At 39.1% G+C, this 23,424-nt stretch overlaps 2 protein-coding genes across 6 annotated transcripts in view; one reads left to right on the top strand and one right to left on the bottom strand.

Annotated features, from left to right (window-relative positions):
• KCND2 (potassium voltage-gated channel subfamily D member 2) overlaps positions 1-12,548 on the top strand; it is a 267,546-nt gene extending 254,998 nt beyond the window's left edge. For both annotated transcript variants that reach the window (XM_039726751.1, XM_039726750.1), the window contains exons 4-7: positions 2,552-2,650; positions 4,222-4,317; positions 7,312-7,559; positions 9,365-12,548. In XM_039726751.1, the coding sequence (XP_039582685.1) occupies positions 2,552-2,650; positions 4,222-4,317; positions 7,312-7,559; positions 9,365-9,542 (621 nt within the window). In that variant the 3' untranslated portion in view covers positions 9,543-12,548. The remainder of the gene's footprint in view (positions 1-2,551; positions 2,651-4,221; positions 4,318-7,311; positions 7,560-9,364) is intronic.
• Positions 12,549-16,977: 4,429 nt separating this feature from the next.
• TSPAN12 (tetraspanin 12) overlaps positions 16,978-23,424 on the bottom strand; it is a 40,849-nt gene continuing 34,402 nt past the window's right edge. For all 4 annotated transcript variants that reach the window (XM_039726753.1, XM_039726752.1, XM_039726754.1 and 1 more), the window contains one exon: positions 16,978-18,505. In XM_039726753.1, coding sequence (XP_039582687.1) covers positions 18,200-18,505 — 306 coding nt within the window. In that variant the 3' untranslated portion in view covers positions 16,978-18,199. The remainder of the gene's footprint in view (positions 18,506-23,424) is intronic.

Below are 23,424 nucleotides of genomic sequence, written 5' to 3'. Positions count from 1 at the left end.
CAGGCAAGGTCATCAGGGATCATTTCTCCTTACTACTACAATAAGATGCATTAACTGCATTGCTGGAAAAGCTATATTCACCAAGAAAGTCAATAAACAAATGTGTTATCTCAAAATGGGCACTGTATCACAAAATCAATCAATAGCCTCTCATGTGAGCCTTTTGGCTCAAGGATGCCCACATGAAGAGCATTATTTTATTTTCTTTCAGAACAATTAAATGATAACAAATTCATGATAATAGCACAAGCCAGATTTCAGCCATGTTAGCTGTTAGCTGTCATAAATTTCCTGGCTTGCTTTTGAGAAGATTTGTGAGTTTGAGGGTGTGAGTGCAAAGAAATGTGGTGTTGAGCCATTCCTCTAAGTCAGTTAATTGTTAATCACAATGCCAGAAAGATCTGGTGGCTGCGGTGACTGGGCTGCATCCCTCTCTAAGCACATACTGACATTTAATGTCACATAAATTTGGGGAAGGGGAGAAAATACTCTCTCTATTTTTTGAAAATGTCCACAAATTAAATATCAGATATGAAAATCCCTACTAATGTATCAAAATTGGATTTTCAAGTGCTTCTCCTTCCTTTTCAAGTGTATCTCCTTCTGTGCTTCAGCAGCCATTTAATTCCACATGCTGCTAGGCATTTGGCTTTCAGAATCAGGAATCTAACCATGAAGATAAACCCAGATTCTATCTTGTACATGTAATGAGCCACAAAATATACAGAACGAGGATGCCATCCTAGTAATCCCATAAAAGCTTGTCTTTTCCACATTGATGTTTGAGAGAGTCCACTCTTCATGCTTTCCCCTAACTCTGTGGTCTACGTGTTGTACAAAATTCACTGCATGCATGACTGTCGCTGACGAGCCTCCTTCTGCTCTAGGTGAAAGTCACCTTCACAAGCAATGAGGCTGACCTGAGAAATCACAAATTTCTCTCAGTAACTGATACCTGCAGTCTCTGGAAAATCAGGTTGTGAACAGTCTATGGCCAAATATGATAAGTATTAAGTCTGGTTGTACTGACAGACATGAAGAGGTAGGTGGAGGCCGGTGAGGAATGGTGTCTTTCAGGGCTTTGTCTTAGGACTGGTGCGCTTCAATATGTTCATCAATGCCACCAGCAGTGAGACCAGGTGAGCCTGAACAAGTTTGCAGATGATACAAAGGTGAGCAATGCCAACACAACAGAATAAAGAGCTGCCATCCAGAGGGACCTGGACGAACTTGAGAAGTAGGCCCATGAGAACTTCATGAAAGATCAAAAAATTCAAGTACAAAGTGCTTGCACTTGGGTCAGGACAATTCCACACGAGTACAGGCTGGCAGAGGAGGTAATTGAGAGCAGTCCTGTGGAGAAGAACCTGGGAGTCCTCATGGATGAAAAGCTGAAGATGAGCCAGCACTGTGCACTCACAGCACCAAAAGCCAAATACCTACTGGGCTGCATCAAAAGCAGCATGGCCAGGAGGGCAAGGGAGGTGGTTCACTCTACTCCGCCCTGGTGAGACCCCACTTGGAGTGCTGCATCCAGCTCTGGAGTCCTCAGCACAAGAAAGACATGGACCTGCTAGAGCAGGTCCAGAGGAGGGCCACAGAGATAATTCAAGAGCTGGAGCATCTCTCCCATGAAGACAGGCTGAGAGCTGGCATTGTTCAGCCTGGGGAAGAGATGTCTCTAGGGAGATTTTAGAGCAGCTTTCCAGTACCTAAAAGGAACTTATAGAAAGGAAGGAGAGAGACTTCTTATACGGGCAGACAGTGACACAGCATGGTACAATGGTTTTAAATTGAAAGAGGGCAGGTTTATATTAGATATTGGAAAGAGATTCTTTATTAAGGGGGTGGTGAGGCACAGAAACAGGTTGCCAGAGAAGTTGTGGATGCCCCACCCCTGTGAGTGTTAAAGGCCAGGCTGGATGGGGCCCTGAGCAACCTGATGTAGTGCATGGCATCTCTGCCCATGGTGGGGGTTTGGAACTGATGACCTTTAAAGGCCCCTTCCAACCCAAACCATTCTATGATTCTAAAATGGCCTGGCAAGTATTCAGGAGCTTAGCTGGGAGACAGCATAAAAGTACTTTTACATTCTGGTACTCCAAAAAACCCAGAAGACTCCGAGAAACCCACTCATAGATGTTGCAATATTACATTTTTTCCAAACTGTTTATTTCCTTTTAAAGAGGTTTTTACTGCAATAGCAACTGAAATGGATGTCCATGTTTCTGCCCCACAAGACATAAGGAGTGGCAGTTGCAGTAATACGAAAACAAAAAAGGTGGAACTTCCATACTGATCTGTTTAATCCCTTCTCCAAAGTCATTGTTCTTAGAAGCTGATAGATGCAAACAAATAAAAACTTCTATCAAATGCATTTTAAATGGGAAGACACTTGTGATTTTCTCCACCTGGAGGATGGATGCAATGTAGTCTGTCAGTCACTGTGAGATTGGTATTCATAAGCAGCTGATTCCAATTAGCAGTTTTAGATAAACAGGGTGATGGCTGTGAGTACAAATGGCACTCTTCATTTTGTCTGTTTTCACAGAAAGCCAGGCTCGCCCGAATCCGCGCAGCGAAGAGTGGGAGTGCTAATGCCTACATGCAGAGCAAACGGAACGGCTTGCTGAGCAACCAGCTGCAGCAGGTAATGTTTGTGTTCCCTCCACCTCTGGAGTAACCACTTAATGACAGCCCAGCCGTAGTTTATTCTACTTATCACCAGGGTGAGTCACCTTGGGGCTCTGGGCAATGTTGTCTTTAGAGGTAGATTTAGGAAGGATAAACTGGACAATTACTACTGTTAAAGGAAGTTGTGAGAATTGATGGTGGGGTGTTAAGAGATGAGGGAAATGTCTAGTTAGAAATTCTGGATTCAATGTAACCCATATTTTTGGAGTTAGATCCTGTAGAAGAACTCATTAAGGAAAGTACAGAGCATTTGCCTCTTAGGAGGTGGGTTGAATTTATCTCACTCGGCTTTAAACAGGTAGACAAAACATGGGTGACAAAACCAGGTTTCATCATCAGTAAAGGAAAAGGCAGCTCTTGAATACTGTTTGCAAAGAGGGGTGTTGCAGAGTGAAGTGTTCCCTTGAAGGAACACTTGGTTTTAAGGAGAATCTTGGTGATTACCTCAAATGCCTTATAATCTAATGGTATCTGCAGTAAATTCCCTGCTCACCCCTGCCACAGAAGCCAGGACCAGCAGCTGGGACTGGGATCCACAGTGACCCACTCTGCTGGGAGACAGCCCCTTGGCTGCTCAAAGCTGTACCCAGCCGAGAAAGACTGCAGACAGAGTGGTTTTTAATCCCTGCCATTTTCTGGCATTTAGGCTATTCCCTGAGGAATACAGAAAGGCTTTTATTCCTCTGTGCCCTTTCCGTTCAATAAATGTTAAACAGCCGGATACTTAAACCTATAGCCAGAAGAGGAGGAAGTGGCTGTCTGTCTATCTGTCCTGTCTAGCACAAGAGATGAGCAGTCAGAGCCCCTGTTTCCTCTTCTGCTTGAAAGAACTCAAATATTTGAATCAAAAAGACACCAAATAGCTTAATTACCGTGCAGATTTCAAATATCCCACGGCTGAATTGTATTTTCTATTATCCCACTTCCTCCCCTATTTAGTTTCTTGCTTTCTAGAGAATAATTATGAAAGCAATTAATAAACAGTGGATGCTTTCTGCTTAATTCTTCATTCTATGTCAGTAACATTTGCTATACGCTTTCTAAACCCAGTAGATTGGGATCACTGACATGAATTTTTGTGTAAGCAGCAATACCACAAATTCTTTAGTGCTATGAAATGATCCTGGGAGGACAGCTATTTTTAGTTATCTTCAAATCAGGCACATTCTCAGGAAGAACAAATATTTTACTGTAAATTAAATTGATTAAAATTTTAAACATGTGTTGATCCAACATTCAAAGCTTATGTGTTTATTGCACTTGTAAATGGTACCCTTTTATCCACGCATAAAAGATCTAAGATGGAAACATTTAAAAGGAGATGCAAATAAGGGAAAGAAAATAGTTTGATTTTAAAAAAGCAAAAGCAAATTAAGGTGCAAAATAATTTTTGGTATACTTTATAGACAAAGTGTTGCAGTTATGCTACCGTGTACAGTATGCTACCAGATTAGTTCTGATCAAATATTTGGATAAGAACCCTCTTGTTCAAAACTGAGAATAATACAGAGTTTTATGTATCAACAGTCCTCCAATGAAGAAGAACAGGCCTTTGTTGGCAAATCTGGCTCTTCCTTTGAAACACAGCACCACCACCTGCTTCACTGCCTGGAAAAAACCACGGTAAGAAAAGAGAACTGTGTTTTCCTGAGAATTGCAACACCAGCCTAGATTTGAATGTTTCCAGTTCTCTCTTCTAATTAATGAGCCTTTATATTAAAGCAGCTAGCTAGGAAGAAAAGCCATTTTATCTTATTTTAAGGCTTTATACCCAATGCATATAAATAACAGAGAGATATAACTTCTGCTATATTTGATGGAGATCACTGTGAAAGTCTATCTGCTTTTTCTCAAAAAAACAAAAACAAAAGACCCCAAAAAACCCCAAATACCCCCCAAAACAAACAAATAACAAACACTTAATTTTTTCCCACAACAAACATTGCTAAATTTTGATAAATTAAAACCTGATATATGTGTGGAATTTAATGTTCTCCTTTTGACAGCATGTGTTTGAAATAAAGGCCCAGTTGTTATGTCAATTAACAATACATCACCCACATGCTTGTTGGGCTAGTTTCTTCTCCATTCTTAATTTAGAAGTATTAATTTTATAAAATGTGCTGTAGGACAGAACATCTTACTTCCTATGCAGAGCACACTGTGGTTTCTTTTGCTAAGATTCTTGCTGGGTCCTCTTGAAACATTTTGGAGACATTTTGTACCAGAACCTGATAACAGCAATTTGCCTTTAAAATTTTTTCACAGTAGAGTATTGCAAACTTATTTAAAAATCTGAGTAATAACCACAGGTCTTGTCAAACTTTCATAGAAATCATGGAAAAAATTTATATTAATTTGTTAGGAGCTGAATTCACCTCCCAAAATTTCACCTTTCCTCTAATCATAATGGAGGAGTCTGTAAAACTTTTTTTTTTAAATTTTAAAAATGAAGTCTGTAAAGCAAGTACTATCTTGTTTCTTGAATCTACATTCTTCTTTCCTTCTGTTGGGTTTTGCTACTGGCCATGAGTTCCTATGATATATTAAGACAAAAATATATGCAGCAGTTCCAAGCTTATTATTAAGCTTATTACTATTATTCCAAGTATTCTGGAGATGAATAATTCCTAAAATTTTAGTGGGAACTTGATATTTTGGGCCCTCGGCATTTGGAATCTGGCAAGTTTCTGGTTCATTGTAGAACAGGAAGGGTGGTGTGTCTTCTTAAGACTCTCACCATCCCTTGTGGTATAACCATCATGATACTGAGAAAAGGCATATTTTCTCTTCTCTGTCACTGAGAAGTCAATAGGATAAGATCTCACCCACCCTCAGAAATGCAGAGTGGGCAATGTTACAGAATTCTGTGAAGATTGCATTAATAATAAAAATAATTGCACTAAAAATATATATCTTACAAATTACTTTTAGCTAATTGAGGAACAGTTAATTAATAAGTATAATTAAATCAATTAACTTGTGCCATTATAGCATTTCAAAATATTTCCACTCTGTATTAAAAGTTCAGTCAATAAAACTCTTTAATCATTGCTTCATAACGGTTTTAGGAAGCACAAAATTGCTTTTAATCAGACAAATAACAGAGTTCTTTGCAAACATACGGCAAGCCCCTGAACGTAACCACACAAGAGCAATTAGGTTATTTTTCTCTCTGAAGTTTATGCCTACTGTGTGATCATGTTCAAAATCTTGATTGTGACTGACATGTGCCTTGTAAAAGTCATTTGTCAAGCAAGGTCTTTTTTTCCTTGTTATTTGAAATGTACATTCTTCAACACCTCTTAATTCACACAAACTTATGTCTGAGTGAAGAAGAACAGAAAAAATGGAAATAAAAATGTTATGCCTATAAAGGTACTTTCATTTGTCGCAAACACTTGGCCAGAGTTGTTACTTTCTTTACTTTGTTCACATATTTTATATTGGCCCTATATGACAATTCTGAAAAACACCAGCACCTTTCCAATTAGAGCAAAATTTTTTAGGGGAAAAGTAATTTACCTCATTCTAATACACAAAAATGCAGCAGGCTGACAAAATTGATGTGAGACTGAGTAGAGTGTAAAACAATCCAGAAAATGCTCCTTAAACAATTCCTCTAAATCATTATCAGGATACACAGACTAACTTCAGCAGTAAATGGAAAGTTTTTTTTTTAAAGAAGGCTTTGTCAAAACTGCATGCAAACATACTTCAATCTCTCCTTAGTTTTAAATAAGTATAAAAGCTTCTCCCACTCCCCTGCATCTCCTCCCCTCCCTTGCCACCATAAGCAACACCATTATTTCACACATAGAAAATCTGGGAATTGTGGCTGGGTCTGACATACTCCCTAATCACTTGATGAATTAATGTAAACTGGTTATTTGAGTGGATTTGGATTCATCTTTGCGACCACCCTATAAAACCACAGTCTTTCCTGGGACCAAGTGAAGACTGCATGAATTAAGAGGACTTCATTTGACTAAAATGCTCAGTCCCCTAAACTGCTTTTGCTACAGCCATCTACATCCATTATAGTAATTAGATTAATTAGTAATTAATCTCTCATCTCCTCTAGTCAACATGTCTATTTGTTTAAATGTTTTTCTTTTAGAAAGATGCATACCTCAAAAAATGTTGTTTCAGATCCTGATTTCTAACATGTAATTCAAAAGGAAGTATTATAAACTTATCTGGAAAATATTTATGAATTTTATTATATTATAGTTCAATATAATAAATCTTATTTATTTTCAACTGACATTTAGAGTGTTTACATAAGCACCACTTGTATTTTATTAATAAACATAATCCTCTGTGGCACTTCAAAGACTGTATAGATATTTATAATGCAAACTACATTACAACCACATGCTATTTTGCAAAATAATTTGGATTAACATTTTCTTGTTAATTTTGTTCCAGTGTTTACATTTGTATTGGTATTCAGCCCAGACTAATATGGGCTAAACACTATAATCAAGAATAAGCTAACTTTCCCAGTTTATTCAGTTGTGTCAATTTAAGCCGTTGAACAATCACGATTAATGTGCTCACTTCAATTATCTTTCTCTGTGTGCTTTGGCCCTTTGTTGGATTCCTCTGGGCTAGAACCACGAGTTTGTGGATGAGCAAGTCTACGAAGAGAGCTGTATGGAGGTTTCCACGGTGAACAGGCCCCCGAGCCACAGCCCCTCTCTGTCGTCGCAGCAAGGCGTGACCAGCACCTGCTGCTCGCGGAGACACAAGAAGACGTACCGCATCCCCAACACCACCGCCAGCGGCAGCCGCCCCGGCAGCGTGCAGGAGCTCAGCACCATCCAGATCAGATGTGTGGAGAGGACGCCTCTGTCTAACAGGTACCTCATGTGCATCAGCACACCCAGAGCTGAGGCCCCTGGCTTTGCTAGGGAACTGATGCAAAGGTGTTGTGGCCTCTGTAGGCAGGCGGTGAGGCTGAAGATGAAAGTCCAATACTCATCCAAAAAGAGGTACTGGTACTGAAATATTCTGTGCTTCCTTTGCTTCAAGCTTAATCCAAAATAACAGAATAGTGTCTCCCTCTATCCATTTCTGCCCTCTCAGGCCCTCCTCACAAACTACCATGCGCTATTTCCATCAAACAGCATTCAGGGACCCCAAGTAAAGTAGAGCACCACATATTCTATGCTGTGGACAAGTGCATAAAAAGAAAAATTTCACATAGAAAAATGTCCATTTCAGATATACAAGATGAGCAGGTGCTCTGTCTGTCCCTTCTTGGCTCAGAGGCATATGAAATGAGACTTCCTTGCATTTCTGCAGAGCAGAGAAATAAAACAAAACTGATTCCCAGAGTCCTAGGTTTAATAGTCATAAGGAAGATTCTTCTAAATAAAAAAAAAATACTAAATGGATAAGACAAATGTATTTCCTTGTTGAGGAGTTATTACAAAAGTGAGGAAAGTGCAGTTTAAGAGTCTGTAATTTATTGAATATCCCTGTACTCTCAAAAGTAACGTATTTAGCTTTCATATATATCCAAATATCACCTCTGAAAACACATCAAAGGTCCTAGGAGATGCAGAAGTGTTTTCTATTGATCTCACACATGCCACACTTTAATAAAGACACATTTTCAGTACAAGTTGCTATAGAGATTGTCTTGTTAAGCTACATTTTGAGTAGCTTCCTTTGTATAGTTACTACCTTTGGATTTCACTTCCATGAACAATCAAGAGATTGGAACTCTTGAAACTACTGAAGTTTTCCAGCTGTTATGCAATGAAATCTCCTGGCCAGCACAAAGCTCAAATCTGTCTTAGTTCTTCAGGAAATACTCTGCCTGGATCCATTATTTTTCTGCTAGAGGACTTGCCTGCACTGTATTTCCAGACGCCATGTATATAAAACAAAAAGCACCAGCTTTGTGCTAGAAAACAAAACACAAGCACAAAATGCTGGTTTCACCTTGAAATAGTCTGAGTTTTTCAAGTCTTTTGCTAAGGGAAGGTACTGCAGCAACTCCAAGAACATATTAACACAAACTTAATTAGTGCATATGATAGAGTGCCTTACTATTGAGTAAACAGAATATGCACAGAATCACAGAACCACTAGGGTTGGAGAAGACCTCCTAGATCATAGAAGCCAGTTATTAACCTGGCACCACCATGTTCACCACTAAATGACATTTCCAAGAGCCACAGCTACATCGCTTTTGAACATTTCCAAGGGTAGTGAGTAAACCATTTCCCCTGTCAGCCTGTTCCAATGTCTGACAGCCATTTCTGTGAAGAAACTATTCCTAATATCCAAATGTTCTTAAATAAGCATGGTATTGAGGAATATGCAGGAGACTTGGACTGGCCCCTAACTTTCCTGTTCCTGCATAGTAAGCAACTTGGCTATGCTAGCTTTGCAATTGTTGCCCTGTTCTGAAACACGGGTGATTGGCTGAGAAGTGCTGAAATGGTGGGAAGGAAGAGAGAAAGGGACATGGCCCTGAACATAGCCATGGACCACCTGCTGCTCGGGTACAGGGCAGTGGGGTGGTGCTGCTCTGTACTCAGAGCTCTGCAGTGGGGCAGGATGGAGATGGCTGGCTGAGGGAATGGAATCAGGCTCAAGAGGTTTGTGGTGATGTGGACTTTCATTCTTCATGGATTTTTGTTTCTTCCTCCAGCCGTTCCAGCTTAAATGCCAAAGTGGAAGAGTGCGTTAAACTAAACTGTGAGCAGCCTTACGTCACTACAGCAATAATCAGCATCCCAACACCGCCAGTCACCACACCTGAAGGAGATGATAGGCCAGACTCCCCCGAGTATTCGGGAGGAAACATTGTCAGAGTATCTGCATTATAAAACAAAGAATTATTTATAAATTAGCATAAAGACCACTTGGAAGCTGAGCTCGAGCAGTGAAAAACGAGTCGTGAGGAATGAGAGAGCTGACAAAGACAACGCCCCTTGACGAGTGTGCCAGTGGCCGCAGAGCAAGAGGTTCAGGAGAAACAAACTTTGTGGGTTTTGGTGTCATAGGGTGTGAACCAAAAGGAGTTTCTTACCCCGTCTGAACTGATGCGCAGTGGAATCTTCTGTGACCATCCTGACTTACTATATGAGCACAATGAAATGTCCCCATTGATGCTTCTTCTTATCATGAAAGCTCTTTTTAGAAAAAAACACAAACAAAAAAATAGAAACCTATGTTCCTGCTGAATGCAAAACAACAAGAAACATTTTGATAACATGTCTTTTTTTCCCCTGTTAATAAAACACAAACTTGTTGAAGAACTGTCAAAAAATGAACGAGAAAATGCTCATATGAAATATGTTTGTACTGACTGAAAGAACTACAACCATAATGCATGCTGAAATTATTTGAAGCTGTGATCTCAGTTTACTTTTGTTGTTTTTCAGATTAGGCATGATAAAATAATACTGTAGAAAGGGGCATTTCTGTGCACTTACAACAAGCTGATTGTTAATGTTCCATGGTAGTTGTACAAATAACTTCCCTTTGAAAAATGCAGTATTTCTTACTCAAACACTCATTAGTGAACTAAAGGTGTTCAGTTAGTTCAATATTTACTATTGTTTTATCTTGCTTCCTAGGTACTGTTACAACTGCAATAAGTCATTGTACACCTGTTGTATCAGGAATCAGGATTTTTTTCAAGGTATTTTACACAACTTCATCTACACTATAAACTTCTAATGGCAAACATTTAAATAATCTTACAGCCAAACTGTGCACCACAAATTGCTATTCAGTCATTGCTCCTTTTGTTCACTGTTCTCTATTTCTCTGATAGTTCATTGCCCACTCCAACATAACTGTATCATTTGGGATTTCAAGGACACTGATGAATCAACAGTCCATTCTTCCATAGATAACTTGTCTACTTCTGTATTTTCAGAGCAAACTTCTTGTCACAGTTAACTGCTACGGGAGCAATCCTATTTGAATTAAAATTACCACAAATGTGTTCTGGGGATCAGCTAACACTTGTCTCCAAATGTTCCTTTCTTACATTCTGCAGCATCCAGAGTATTAGCTACACTGGAAGACATTGAAAGACATTCAGTAAAAATGATGGCTAAATTCTTTTTGTAATTATCCATACACTTGCATCTTAAAACTTGTTTGAGAATTTATATTGTGTGAAAAATATTCAATTACCTAAGAACAATGACAGAATAATGGATTGAGTCCCAAAGCTATAAAAATAGAATTGATTTCAATTGGAATTTGCCCACATGGGCAGGCCTAAAAGCTAATATGAAGGTTTTATAAGTTAAGGCTTCTTGGCTTCATTTATAAAAGGCATTGATATTATCAGAAAACTTTCTGATTAAAAAGTGTAATTTTTCTTCACAACAGTACATTAGATGTATCATAATGCTTCTTATATTCATGACATACATACATCATATACATCAAATATACACAGAATATGTGCATATCAATACATACATATATACATCAAAAACACGATCAGAAATAATTGCATGTCTGCAAAATAAAATATGCATATAAATCAAAACGCTCAGTGCATTAGATGCCATTACAATAAATGATTAACACAGTTACTTAATAGTTTGAGTAGTGTATGTTTCAGTATAGTATTTGCTAGCATTCTACTGACCTGAAAATTTACATTAAAATACCCACTAAAAACTGAAACTTGCTGATGATATACTTTTTCTTGCACACAAATACTGGTCTTTCTCTCTACCTGTCAACAGTGAAGAGTAGATGATAGACTATCATGCTACAGTATATACACCAAAATACAGCATCACATATTAGAATTAAAATGCAAGTAAAAGGAGTAGATAATGCCACTCACGACTCTTTTATCTTATAATTTACTTATTCTGAAGTTAATGCAGTCTTGGTTAATTTGCAATTAACTTCCCAATTTTTTTTTTTCAAATCAGAAGGATTTACTCATTGTAAACTGAGCTTCTCCGTTTCTTTCAAACATCAGAGAGCAGAAGCAGGGGCTGTGCTCTGAGCCAGAGGAAGGGCTCCTTCTGAGCAGCCCTGCCTAAGTCCACTACCCAGCACTGCTCTCTCTTCCACACTGCAGCAGATCTGCTGAAGCTGGTAGGTTACATAAACTTTAATGGATTTAAAGGAGAGGCAAAAGACATCAGAGTTTTTACTTGCATCCTACTTCTACGCATGGTTACTCATACTTGGTCCCCATCTTTGCCAAACATTTATTGATATAAAAACTGCCTTGATGTCAGCAAACTGCAACAACTTCTTTATGTTACGTGGTACTTCAGCTAAATAATGTAAAGGGGCAGTTACTAAACCTACTTTGGTACAGACTACACACAACCCAGGAACCTACTGACTCCATCAGGTCATGTGTCTTTTAAAAGCTCTTTATTCTCCTGTTCATAGGCTCTAGAAAGAACGCACTACAGCAATACACTTGCATAACAGTTATACCCCTGAAGCAACTTGTATTTTCATTTTTAAAATGCAGCTTAAGAGATAATTTAGTATGATTTTTCAGAATTCCAGTCCTGTCTCCTATTTCCATATGTCACGCGCAAAACCATTAATTTATTCTGAATTTGGGAAATACACATTTTTTTGGTGTTTTAGGTGATTTAAATGCTGTTTTGGTAGTGAATGACTGTTGATGACTGTGTAAAATGCATCTGTACTGTACATGAAATGTAATTATTTCTGTGTATCACACAAAGGAACCAAGGTTGTTGTTTTGACAATTTTGTTTGACAGTCATATATCGTATTTCAGAAGGCAGCATAATACACGTGTTATGCTGAATAAATAGACATTTGAGGAATATTTAAATAAAACATCTGCATGCTTGAATGGGTCAACTTGGTTTTGCAATAACTTATTCATGAAACTTTTTTCCCCCCTCTAATAATTTGGAAGGAACACTGAATCTGAAGTCAGCAAATGTCCTAGACACTAATTCCAGGCAAGATGTGAATGTATCTAAACCCTACTAGAGCCATCAAGACCAGGATGCCACAGCTCCACTACAGAGTTGCCCTTCTCCTGAGGGACCAGCCATTACCTTTCCCTCCCCAGCCTGTAGCAGCAGAGAAAACTGGAGCATTATTTCCTGCACTTATGAACTCCTATTTATCTGTACTTTAAGAAATGTTCCTTATGTACTTCCAAAAACCAAACTGCTCTGAACTTCTCATACCTGGTATCAAATTCCCTTGAGAAAATACTAGTGCACAGAGAAGATCAAACTCTTTGTAGCCTAAGAGCAGATAGTAACACAGCATTGGATCACTAATGAAGGGCAGCTAGGTACAGATGATGTTGATCAACCGTGGCACACCTGATGGCTGCCTCTGCCAGGAGCTCCCTGCTCTGGGTGGTGGGGAAAGATAACAGATAACACCTGTCTGTGAACCATCCCAGAGCATTTTTAAGAATAACTGTCCTCTCATAAAATAGCTACAGAAGGCAAACTGAAAACATACAGTTTACATTCTGAAGTTGTGGATCTACTCTTGGTGGAAGCACCCTGGCTACCAAGAGAAGACTTTCACAGCAGAGAACCCAATGCAGCCTCAGCTGCTGCAGAGAGAAGGGGGCCTTCAGAGAGGAAGCTGATCTGGAGGGGGACAAATTACTGAAGCCATCATTAAATTTTGGGCAGGGAGCATGGTTAGGAGGTCATAAGCTCTCTTTGCTGCACCTGAGGCCCACCAGGGCTTTATTTTACAATGGGAATATTTTAGCACCATCACCTGTTCTAGAGGAGCCATCAGCTGATGGGATGTATAAACATGTGGCTAAAAGAGTAGATTGGCAATGTCCAGCAGGTATATGGAATTATCCAACAGCTTAGTTTCTTACCTGCCAATGTCATCAAGTTGTCTACTTTACAGTACCTATGCATAAGGAACAACTGAAGTGGGGGAGTGCTGAATAAAAAGGAGGTGGATATATAAAAATCCTCAAAAGTTTAGGACATAACTTTTTTTTTTTAACAGGAAGTAGTCAATCATACACAAGTTAGAAAGTTTTAGATACAATCTCACTTCCACAATAGCATTTTGCATGAATTAAATGCAATGCTTGTGGTGGGCTGACAACACTGAAAGGATGCCAGATGTCCACCAAAGCCACTCTGTCTGTTCCCATCTCAGCTGGGCAGGAAAGAGAAAATGTAGCAAAATAATATATCATGGGCAGGGAGAGATCACTCACTGTCTGCTGTCATAGGAAAAACAGACTTCACTTGCTGCAATTTATTACCAATCAAATCCAAATAGGGTAATAAAATATAAAACATCATTCCCCCATCCTTCCCTTTTTCCCAAGCTCAACTTCATTCCTGAACTCTACCTCCTCCTCAGAGCTGCAGGGAGACAGGAAATTAGGTCTGTGGTCAGTTCATCATGTGTTTTCTGATGCTCCCTCCTCCTCCCAGGAAGGGTTCCTCACGCTCTTTACTTGCTCCATGGGAGATAGTTCTCCACAAACATGGAGCGGAGAACTCCTTCTCATGGACTGCAGTTCTTCATGAACTGCTCCAGCATGGGCTCCCCACAGGGTCACACACAGCTGCCATCAGACCTGCTGCAGCGTGGGTTCCTCTCTCCACAGGTCCTGCCAGGAGCCTGCTCCAGTGGGGCTATGCACAGGGTCACAGCTTCCTTCAGGCACCCACCTGCTCCGGTGTGGGTGGATCTCTGCTCCACCACGGATCTCCACAGGCTGCAGGGACACAGCCTGGTGCACCATGGGCTGCACCACTGGCTGCAGGGGAACCTCTGCTCTGGTGCCTGGAGCATGTCCTGCCCTTCCTTCTTCACTGACCTTTGTGTCTGCAGAGCAGCTCCTCTCACTCCTCTCTCCAACTCACTTGCTGTTGCCACAGTCACTTTTTTTGCTTCTTACATAGCTATCCCAGAGGTGTTACCCCTGTCACCCAAGGGCTCGGCCTTGGCCAGCAGTGGGTCTGTGCTGGTTGGCTCTGGCTCTGTCAGACACAGATGTGTCTGACACAGCTTCTCAGCTTCTCACAGAAATCACCCCACCGCCTCCCCACTACTGTGCCATGCAAATCCTTAGTGTTTCAATGCTGTAAGATTTTAATAATTTGTGTTTTTCTACACAGTTTACAGAATCACAGAATATTCTGAGTTGGCAGGGACACACAAGGACCAAGTCCAACCCTTAAGTGAAGGGCCCATATGGGGATTGAGCTTGCAATCTTAGCATTATTAGCACCATGCTCTGAGACCAAATACAATGCTTTCGCAATAAAAACTTTAAAAGCTATTTATAAATCCCTTCCTCCACCACATTTAACTATATAGTTGCTGTGACCTACAGCCTCTCTTTTTACTATTCATTCTTTATATATCCCCTTCTATTCATATATACTTTTACAAAATTAAAAGCTATAAAGAAGAAAATACAGCTCTTTCCTTCAAAAAAAAAAACTTGTCATACAACCTGTTGGCAGAGGAATCAATACCAGGACTAGATCCAAGGACCACAAATAGTGAGTTTTGCCTCTTAAAAGCATGCTCAGTCCCACAGCAATACGCACAGTCCCGTGGACTTGGTACAGTCACTAGGCTGAAGACAAAACTTGGTGCTGGCAGGGAGTGAGCCCTTCTGATACAGTTGCACTCCTTGAGTGCTCTCTGAAAAATGTTAAGGAGCATCTCTGTAGTTGTTTGCTGCAACAAGATTTAGTTCATTACACTTCATGCTGCAGAGAACAAAACCACACCATCCTTCTCCAAGTACTCCTGTAAAACTGAGGAAAAAAGAAAATAAGAGGAAGTAGTTTTCACTGCCTCAAGTATCTCTAAATGTTCCTGTCTTGCCAAACAGTCTCTCTCCTACATAGATTCTAAAGCTCCGCAGGAAAAGAGCAGGCTCACCGCAGCCTAGCCAATTAATTTTAAACCTCTTTGAAGAAGCCCTAGAAAAACAGGCACCTGATAGCCTGAGCAGTCAACGAAAAAATTCTTGAAGTGTTCCAATTTACAGATGAGACCTATTTCTGCAAATGTGGTTAAATACTCAAAATAGAAATATTCTTTCCCATAATGTAGACTGGCTCAGGATTTGGGTAGCCAAGCCCAAGCGAGGTTTTCCTGACTGTTCATTGTTGTGGAGGTCCATAAGCACTGCTTTGGAAGGTTGGCTCTGTGTCAAAGGAGGCCTCCCCAAAGCAATCCCTCTGCTGTTAAAGAAACCTGACTACCCCTGAAGGCAGTGCTACCTCAGCACCCATACAGCTTAAAACCAAATCACCTGGGCTCTAAGCATCTCTGAATCCCAACACAACCCCCTAGCTTGGCTTGCCCTATTTGTTCCTTGATGAGCTCTAACCTGGATACAAAAAGATACACAGGCAACCCCCATGACCATCTGAACAGTCCTTGTATGGAAAAACTAGGAATATTTGAAGCATGGCTAAGTATGGCTTCCACAGACACTCCTGGGGTAAAACTTTAAGGGCTGAGGTTTCCTGGAAAAAGGGAATTGTATATTTCTTTTTACATTACTTAAGTGAAATTCCCTACATTCAGCAGTAATTCGCTGCCAAATGTAGCTGTGTACACGTAATCCATAATCAAGATTCCACAATTTGTGGTTTGTGTGGACTTTTTTTTTATTTTGTTTTTAAACAGGGGCAAATGCTGACTCAATGCACTGTGTAGCAGCACTGGTGCCAGTGGCACTCTGAAGGCTGGAGTTGCTCTGCACTCAGACTTTGCCAGACACCTGCTCCTCAGCAGGAACCCCACCCTTAGCTCAGGCATCACCAGCCAGGCTGAGCAGTGGGAGGGGTGGAGCTCGGCTCTACCTTGTTCAGCAACACCTGGACAAGGCTTCCCAAGCAGAACATAAGAATGTATTCCTGACGAAGACACTCCAAGCAAAATTTTGGGATGGTCTCTCCTTTTATCTTCTTTTTACCTCCCAAAATAAGTATTAGCTTCTGTAGAAGTACAAAAGCAGAAAGGTAATCTTGCTTGCAATAGTACCCTTGAAATAATTATACCCAGAAGCAGACTGCTGAAAAGCAAATAGCCCACACAACTGAAGTGCTTAATTTCACAAGCCCTTAAGAAGTTTTCTCAGAAGCAATAAAAAAAAAATTAAAAAAATTATACCAATATTGCAGTTTCTCCACAACAGAGTAAGTGGAATGGGTAAATCAAATTAACCCACACCAGCAGGAGGACCCTCCCAATGCCCATCCAAAGCACTCCCACTCTAGGACTAAAAAAAAAAATAAAAGCCATAACAGAATTTAAGAGAAAAGTAATTTTATTGTCTACCAAATCACACCTTGTTTTTTCTTTTACAAATTCCGAAACAAATGAACTAATTTTTTAAATGTAATATTATGTAAAAAGCCCATTTGCCACAAACTACTACACTCAGTGGAACAAATATATATTTCAAGAGCGTGGCCAATTGCAAAAATAATCCTATGACATAGACATTGTTCATAAAAATACAGTAAAATGCACTTTCCCCACCTCAATAAATACATTTTAATCTGTTTCCGGCTGGCATTTTAAGCCACCAGAGAGTTCTTAATGAAGCACTCACAAAAGTAAAATTTTTCCTCATGTACTTTTACAATTATTGCAATAGCATCCAGAACTGTAAGCATTTTTATTGCAGTCTTTTGTTTCTAGCTTCAGGGGAATCACGGACAGGAGAAAAGATTTACCTATAAAAATGTGCTACTCCCATACTGATTCCCATTTTGGAAAGAATGTTTTAAGTTTTCTTCCTTTTTACTAAGAAACAGTCCACAGAACAAACTGTTTGAATGAAGAATTCTCCAGAAAACTAAAGGCTATTGTCCATAGCAATAGTTTTGTTTTCAATCCCTGTTTAATATATTTTAAACTAAAAAACCATTATGTTAGATAAAAATAGAAGTTTTAGAACATCTTTAAGAACAAAAACTAAGATAAAGGTTTTGTTAGAAAAAAGAAAATCTTGCCCTTTTTACAAATTTTTAATCCAAGTATTAACTTGAATTGTAGCTCTGCTTTCCATGCACACATGAAAACACACAATTATACATACATAGATCCCTGATAAAGACATTTTCCAAATGGCTTATTAAAAGTCTATTTCAGCTGAAGTCACATTTTGTTTGCTCAAAGCACAGTTGTTTCTTCAGAAGATGAATATTTCTCTTCCATGATGCTTCCTTGCAGGTTCAGTCTACCTGTGATTGAGTCAGTGTTTTACACTTCACACAGCTTGTGACAGTGAGTATTACCGTGCCCACCTGAATGAGTGCCTTTTAAAAAATGAACACACAAAATCAACTCTTTTTCACCGCTGAGGACATGGCTAAGAGGCTGGCAACAGGCTCATCTTTCTTTGTTGGTCTCCTTCACTTCCATTCATTAGCTGGTTTCTGACACATAAGAAGACTGGATGGAACAGAACAGAAGTAACAACAAAACAAAAAATCCTCTGTGACTTGACAGATTCATTGCATCGCTTATAGCTCCTCCATCTCAAAGTGTGTATTAAAGCTGTTTGCCATGGATGTATGCTCAAAGATCCTGGTCAGGCTTGGTTTCAGCAGCTCCATGGAATGACATGACAGCTCCTGCGAGGTATCACTCTTCAGTGCCATGATCTGATCTGCTCTGGGATCCCTTCTGTCATAGTACAGGGCCCACAGCAAAGTAATAGTGAGGATCATAGCCAGGATCTGCATTACTCCAATAGAGATTCCCAGGAATCTCAGCACTTGCAACTGCTTTGTCCCTCTCAAGAAAGTGTACATTTTTTTACCACATCCCTATAAAACAAAAATAGATTAAAAAACAGTCAGTATTATTTGGGTTGCAGTTCCCAGGGTTAGCTCATCCTACTCACTGCTGTCTTTTCTGGCTCACAAGAATCTCTCACTTCCTTCAAACAATATTTTGAACATTATTTTGCCTACTTTTTAACTGCTTCCATAATGCTAACTTTAAGTTTTCTCATCTCTTACACAGAAACTTTACCAAAAGATATCTGTGCTACTTTTCAGAAATCACTCAAAGTTAATCTGTATTACTATTAACTCTCACTAATTGTAAGAGAAACTGAACTGGTTTTGTGAAGGTTTAAAATGCATTTAAATCCTTTTTATTATCTTGTTTCTCTCTTTAAATTGAAGATCTTCAAAGTTGTCAATTATTTTAAACTCTTTTAGACTTTTCCTATACCTAATACTACACTCTGAAGCTAAAACAGTATTGTAGGAAATATCTATGGACCTGTGTAACCTCATCAGAAAACATCCCATGAAGACTATGTTAAAGCATTGTAAGCTGATGTTCACAGAAATGGAATTTAGCTTTTTCCAAACCTTCAGTGCAGGCTGCAGTTTGCTTACAAGGCCAACTACCACATAAGGCCTCAGAAAAGCTCCCAACCCTGTGTAAGGCTGCACAGATCCACAGAGGCAGCAGCTTTGGGAACCGCTGTTTGGCAGTGCAAGCACAAGTTACAACGCTCATCACTCAGTAAGGGTGATGTCAGTCTTAGAGACGATAAATCCAGGAAGAGAGGGGCCTCTGCTGCTCTGCATGATGCTTATTCTCTATTCTAAGCTTTGCAGGGTTTCACAGCACAATTATCAAAGTAACATACATATCAAGGGGAAACTCAGAGTAACAAACTGGATGAGCACTGGTCCCAGACACAGACATCAGGAATCCATCAAAATGGGCACTGTCTTGAGAATGCTATTTTTGGTATTTATATCCTTACTTCATATTTCTTATAGCTTTTCTAAGAAAATAAAGCAATCGATCAAAGTGATGGAATCTGAAGACAGGACATGATAAATAACACTTCTCAATCACACTTAAATTCCCCAAAGCTAATTTCCCCAAAGCCAATTTCAAATGCTACAGTCCTAAAAGTATTTGATGTAAGGTCCAATTTTTGCCACACACACAGAATTCACACTGCAGTCAACAGATTTTCATTTAGGATCTAAATAAAATTAATGTACTCTATGATAATTCCACCAGAATAAATTATAGAATCTAGATGTCTTTGCTTGTTTCATTGCTTCATTTTCTAAACATCAGCAAAGACACACAAAAAGGAGCAAGCATGTATTCTTTGAAATTTCAAAAGAAAAAGAAGCAACACTGCAGCAAAAGCAATGTAATTGGACTTGATGGGGAGACAAAAACTGTCACATCGGCATCTTCTTTTCTTCAATTGGAAGGCAGTTGCAGCTATATCACTTCCCAAATTTGTTGTTAATTACAGAGAAACTGGCTGTATTTTAAAACTTCTAACTTAAAGAGATAAAGGTGCATGCTGGTCACAATTTTAAAATGTTCCACCACAGCAATATTCAAACTTAGTTCATTTGTTGCCTAGAGAAAACACCCACTAACAGAGAGCAATAACATTAATGCCTACATCTCCTGCAGTACACAGACACGTAACTGAGATAAATTGTGCCCAGTCTAGGTAGACTGTTTTCCTCCATTCAATGATGTTCTTGGAGCTCTGCTCTAATACGTGTTCAAAATCAGTTTCAAAACTGAGAAAACACAGCCAGCCTTGTTAATTTCACATTCATGCATTTTATTTCTGCTTACGTGACACTTCCATAGTTGGCAGCCTGCAATTAAACAGTACATAAATACACTTCCCTCAGCAAAAGCTTGTCACTAAATGGGGAGCTCTTGTTAACAAATCAAATATAGTATAAAACTTTGCAGCAATCATTCAGGAGAATCAGCTTCAGACTCCTACAAAGCTACAGATTAAAGGCCTGATTCATTTGTGTTATACTTTCAGTCTTGAGATAGAAATAAGAATGTATTTCTTATTTAGCATATATTACTGATTTACTTAATCATAGAAGTAAAGAAGTAAGAATCATCATAGAAGTAAGAATGTGAACTGAAATAAAGCACTTCACTGAGCAGAAAAGATAAGCCATTAGCAAACTCAACAAATCTTTTGTAAATCCAAATTCTGAGTATACTCAAAAGTATATTAAAGCAAGTTGTAAAATTAAATATTAAAACAAACCAAAATTGAGGTAAAATTAATTTAATTGAAATGAATTTTGAGTATACTCAAAACTATATCAGAAACCAAAAGAAAATATAGAACATGCAAGTTGGATTTTTTAAGATATCGATTCCCACCAATCATTTTATCTACACTGCAGCTCCCAATCACAAGATGGGCAGAGATCCTCTTGTCCTCAGACCACAACAAACCTCCAAGGCCACATCATCATCTTCACATTTCCCCCACAACCATGCCCTAAGGTCAGTCTGTTCATGAAACTGCACCAAAGGCAAAGCTCATTAGAATAAAAGCAATTCAAGAAACTGAAAAATAGCTTTCAATATCCAGCAGGGAAAATATGACTCCTGCCAAAAGTACTTTCAAGCAGAACTGTAAGTCACCTTTCTTTCTGCAAAAATTAAATTGTGAAGGATTCCAACTTAGACTATAGATAAAATTCCCGGCAAAAAATCACAGCACAGCTACAAAAAAACACATTTATCAGTCCCAGACACACCAAACTTCAGTTTTCTGAAGTATTACAAAGAATTTTTCTGAAGTACCAGAATGGACTTGCCAAATATTTACATAAACCAATTTTAGGCTAGCGAGGCTAATCTTATCAGGCTCCCTCTCAAACCACCAGACTATGCAAGTTTGGTTTGAATCACTTTCTAAAAAAGTTTTTTTTCCTTCAGTTCTCCAAAGCAGAAGTTAGGCAGATTAGTCATGGAAGTGTAAGCTGGTTTTGCATAATACTGATAAACTTATTAGCAAGCATACTGTAAGAGTCTGTAAGCATACTGCATACTGTAACAGGCAAGCACCACACAAAGAAACATCTTGCCAATAAAATACTGTATGTATCTCCAAGAGAAATGAAGTATTTTTGTGGCTGATACTACCAAACACAGCCTGTCCCTTTTTGGAATGGATTCTGCTGTGGAGAACCAAAAATAAATTTTTGCTAACTGCTGAATCTATGCAAAATGGTCTGTGGTACATTAAGGGATGAACCACAAGTGTGCCCTTCAGATTTCTTTTGAAAAAAAAAGCAAAGCAGATATTCTTTTATCAAGAAGGTCTTAACACAGCCCTTATGTCCTACATAATAATCATCTTTGGCTATTAATTTTCTCCAAATAGAATCAAAAGAACTTGATCACATGAAGTGCTGAAAGAGCCATTTTCCTGGAATATGGCATGGGCATGAAATGTTAGCAAAAGAGGTGAGACAAGAAAACCTTGCACTTTGGACACTACATTCCAATAACTAATACTTCTCAGAAATTTCTGAGCTTCCTGTGCTCAAACAGCAGTTTTTCATTGAGTGACATTGCTTACATACTCCTGCCTTTTCAGGCAGGGAGCAAATGAATGTTCTGCACAGTTCTATATACTCCTTGGAGGCTCTCTACAACAGACTTGTGTGTATGGTAGCAACAGTATTAAAAAAAGCAACCATTATTGCAGAGTGAGCCACAATTTTTAGCTTTTCAAAACACGTAAGGGACTGGCAGAAGAAGCCTGAATGCCTTTCTCATTCAGGGACTGACACTCCTAAAGCATAACCTAAAGTGCTGTCAGTGCTGTGAGCCTTGCCAAAAAGCAAGAGAAGGTCTACAAGTAGCTGGTGGGAAAAAAAACCAACTTCTGCCACCATCTTTAAGGTTCCTAGCACAGACTGGCCTTTTGAGGCACCTGCCTTTTGGCAGCTCTATCTTCTCTCTTCCTAGTGGAAGCACACAGCCTCCTAAAACAGATGTCAAAAAGTCCAGATTAGATTAAATAATTTCTGTTCATAGAGTCAATACCACACAAATCAATTTCCCTAAAACGTGACTGTTTCCTGACAATAGCTAATATTCATTTTGGTTTGTTTATATAGCGAATTTCCTCTGCTTCAGAGATGCTGCTGCATAGCTCCTTAACAGGACCCATGCAACAGATTCTTGTAAGAACAGGTCTTAAACAGCCTCTGAGATTGGGAGAAAATAAAATGGTTCTTTGGTTACTCTTCCATAATGCAGAGCTGCACCATCCACTGGAGAAATGTTCATGCTGCAGCATCTGAAAGCATGATTCCCAGGCCTGGGACCCTGTGTTACTACCCTATGCACCCTGTATTACTCTAAAAGCAATCCAATAAAGATTGCACCTCTTCTCAGATACTCACAGCTACGTGACTGAGCCATGCTTTCTGTCTGCTGTTGGACTACTTGGTCATTCTATTGTTACTGAATGTACAATTACAGGTCTTCAGAGATTTGCTAGCGTAAAAAAAAGGTGGCTAACAAAGTAGTTTTCAGAAAAAGGTGACTTTAGACAGTATTTGTGAGAACAGAGAAAACTCTGCTCTGTTTAGTAAAGAGCATATTTTCTTGTTTTTTTAATTTTCACCCTAAAAATGGTAATACCTTGCTACTATCATGACCTCCCTTACCCACTTCAAACAGGTCCTTGCCTTGTTTTAAGGCTTTCTTTGTAATTCTTTTTAAATGATCATACTGTAATGTAGAAAGAGCATTTTCACAACAAATTTCTACACATGCTCAGAGTACAACAATCCAATTATCTGCCTCCTGACAGGATTTCTGTTAACAAGAGAGCTCTTATCTTTTAAAGGAATTACCAAAAGCATCCTTCACTGTACAATTCACTAAAGTACTCTTCCACTTACCCTGT

The sequence above is a fragment of the Passer montanus genome, unplaced genomic scaffold, assembly GCF_014805655.1.
Source record: "Passer montanus isolate IOZ18808 unplaced genomic scaffold, ASM1480565v1 scaffold6, whole genome shotgun sequence".
NCBI classification, from domain to species: domain Eukaryota; kingdom Metazoa; phylum Chordata; class Aves; order Passeriformes; family Passeridae; genus Passer; species Passer montanus.
Note: the sequence above shows the minus strand (reverse complement) of the source record. Positions and strands in the feature narration are given on the sequence as shown.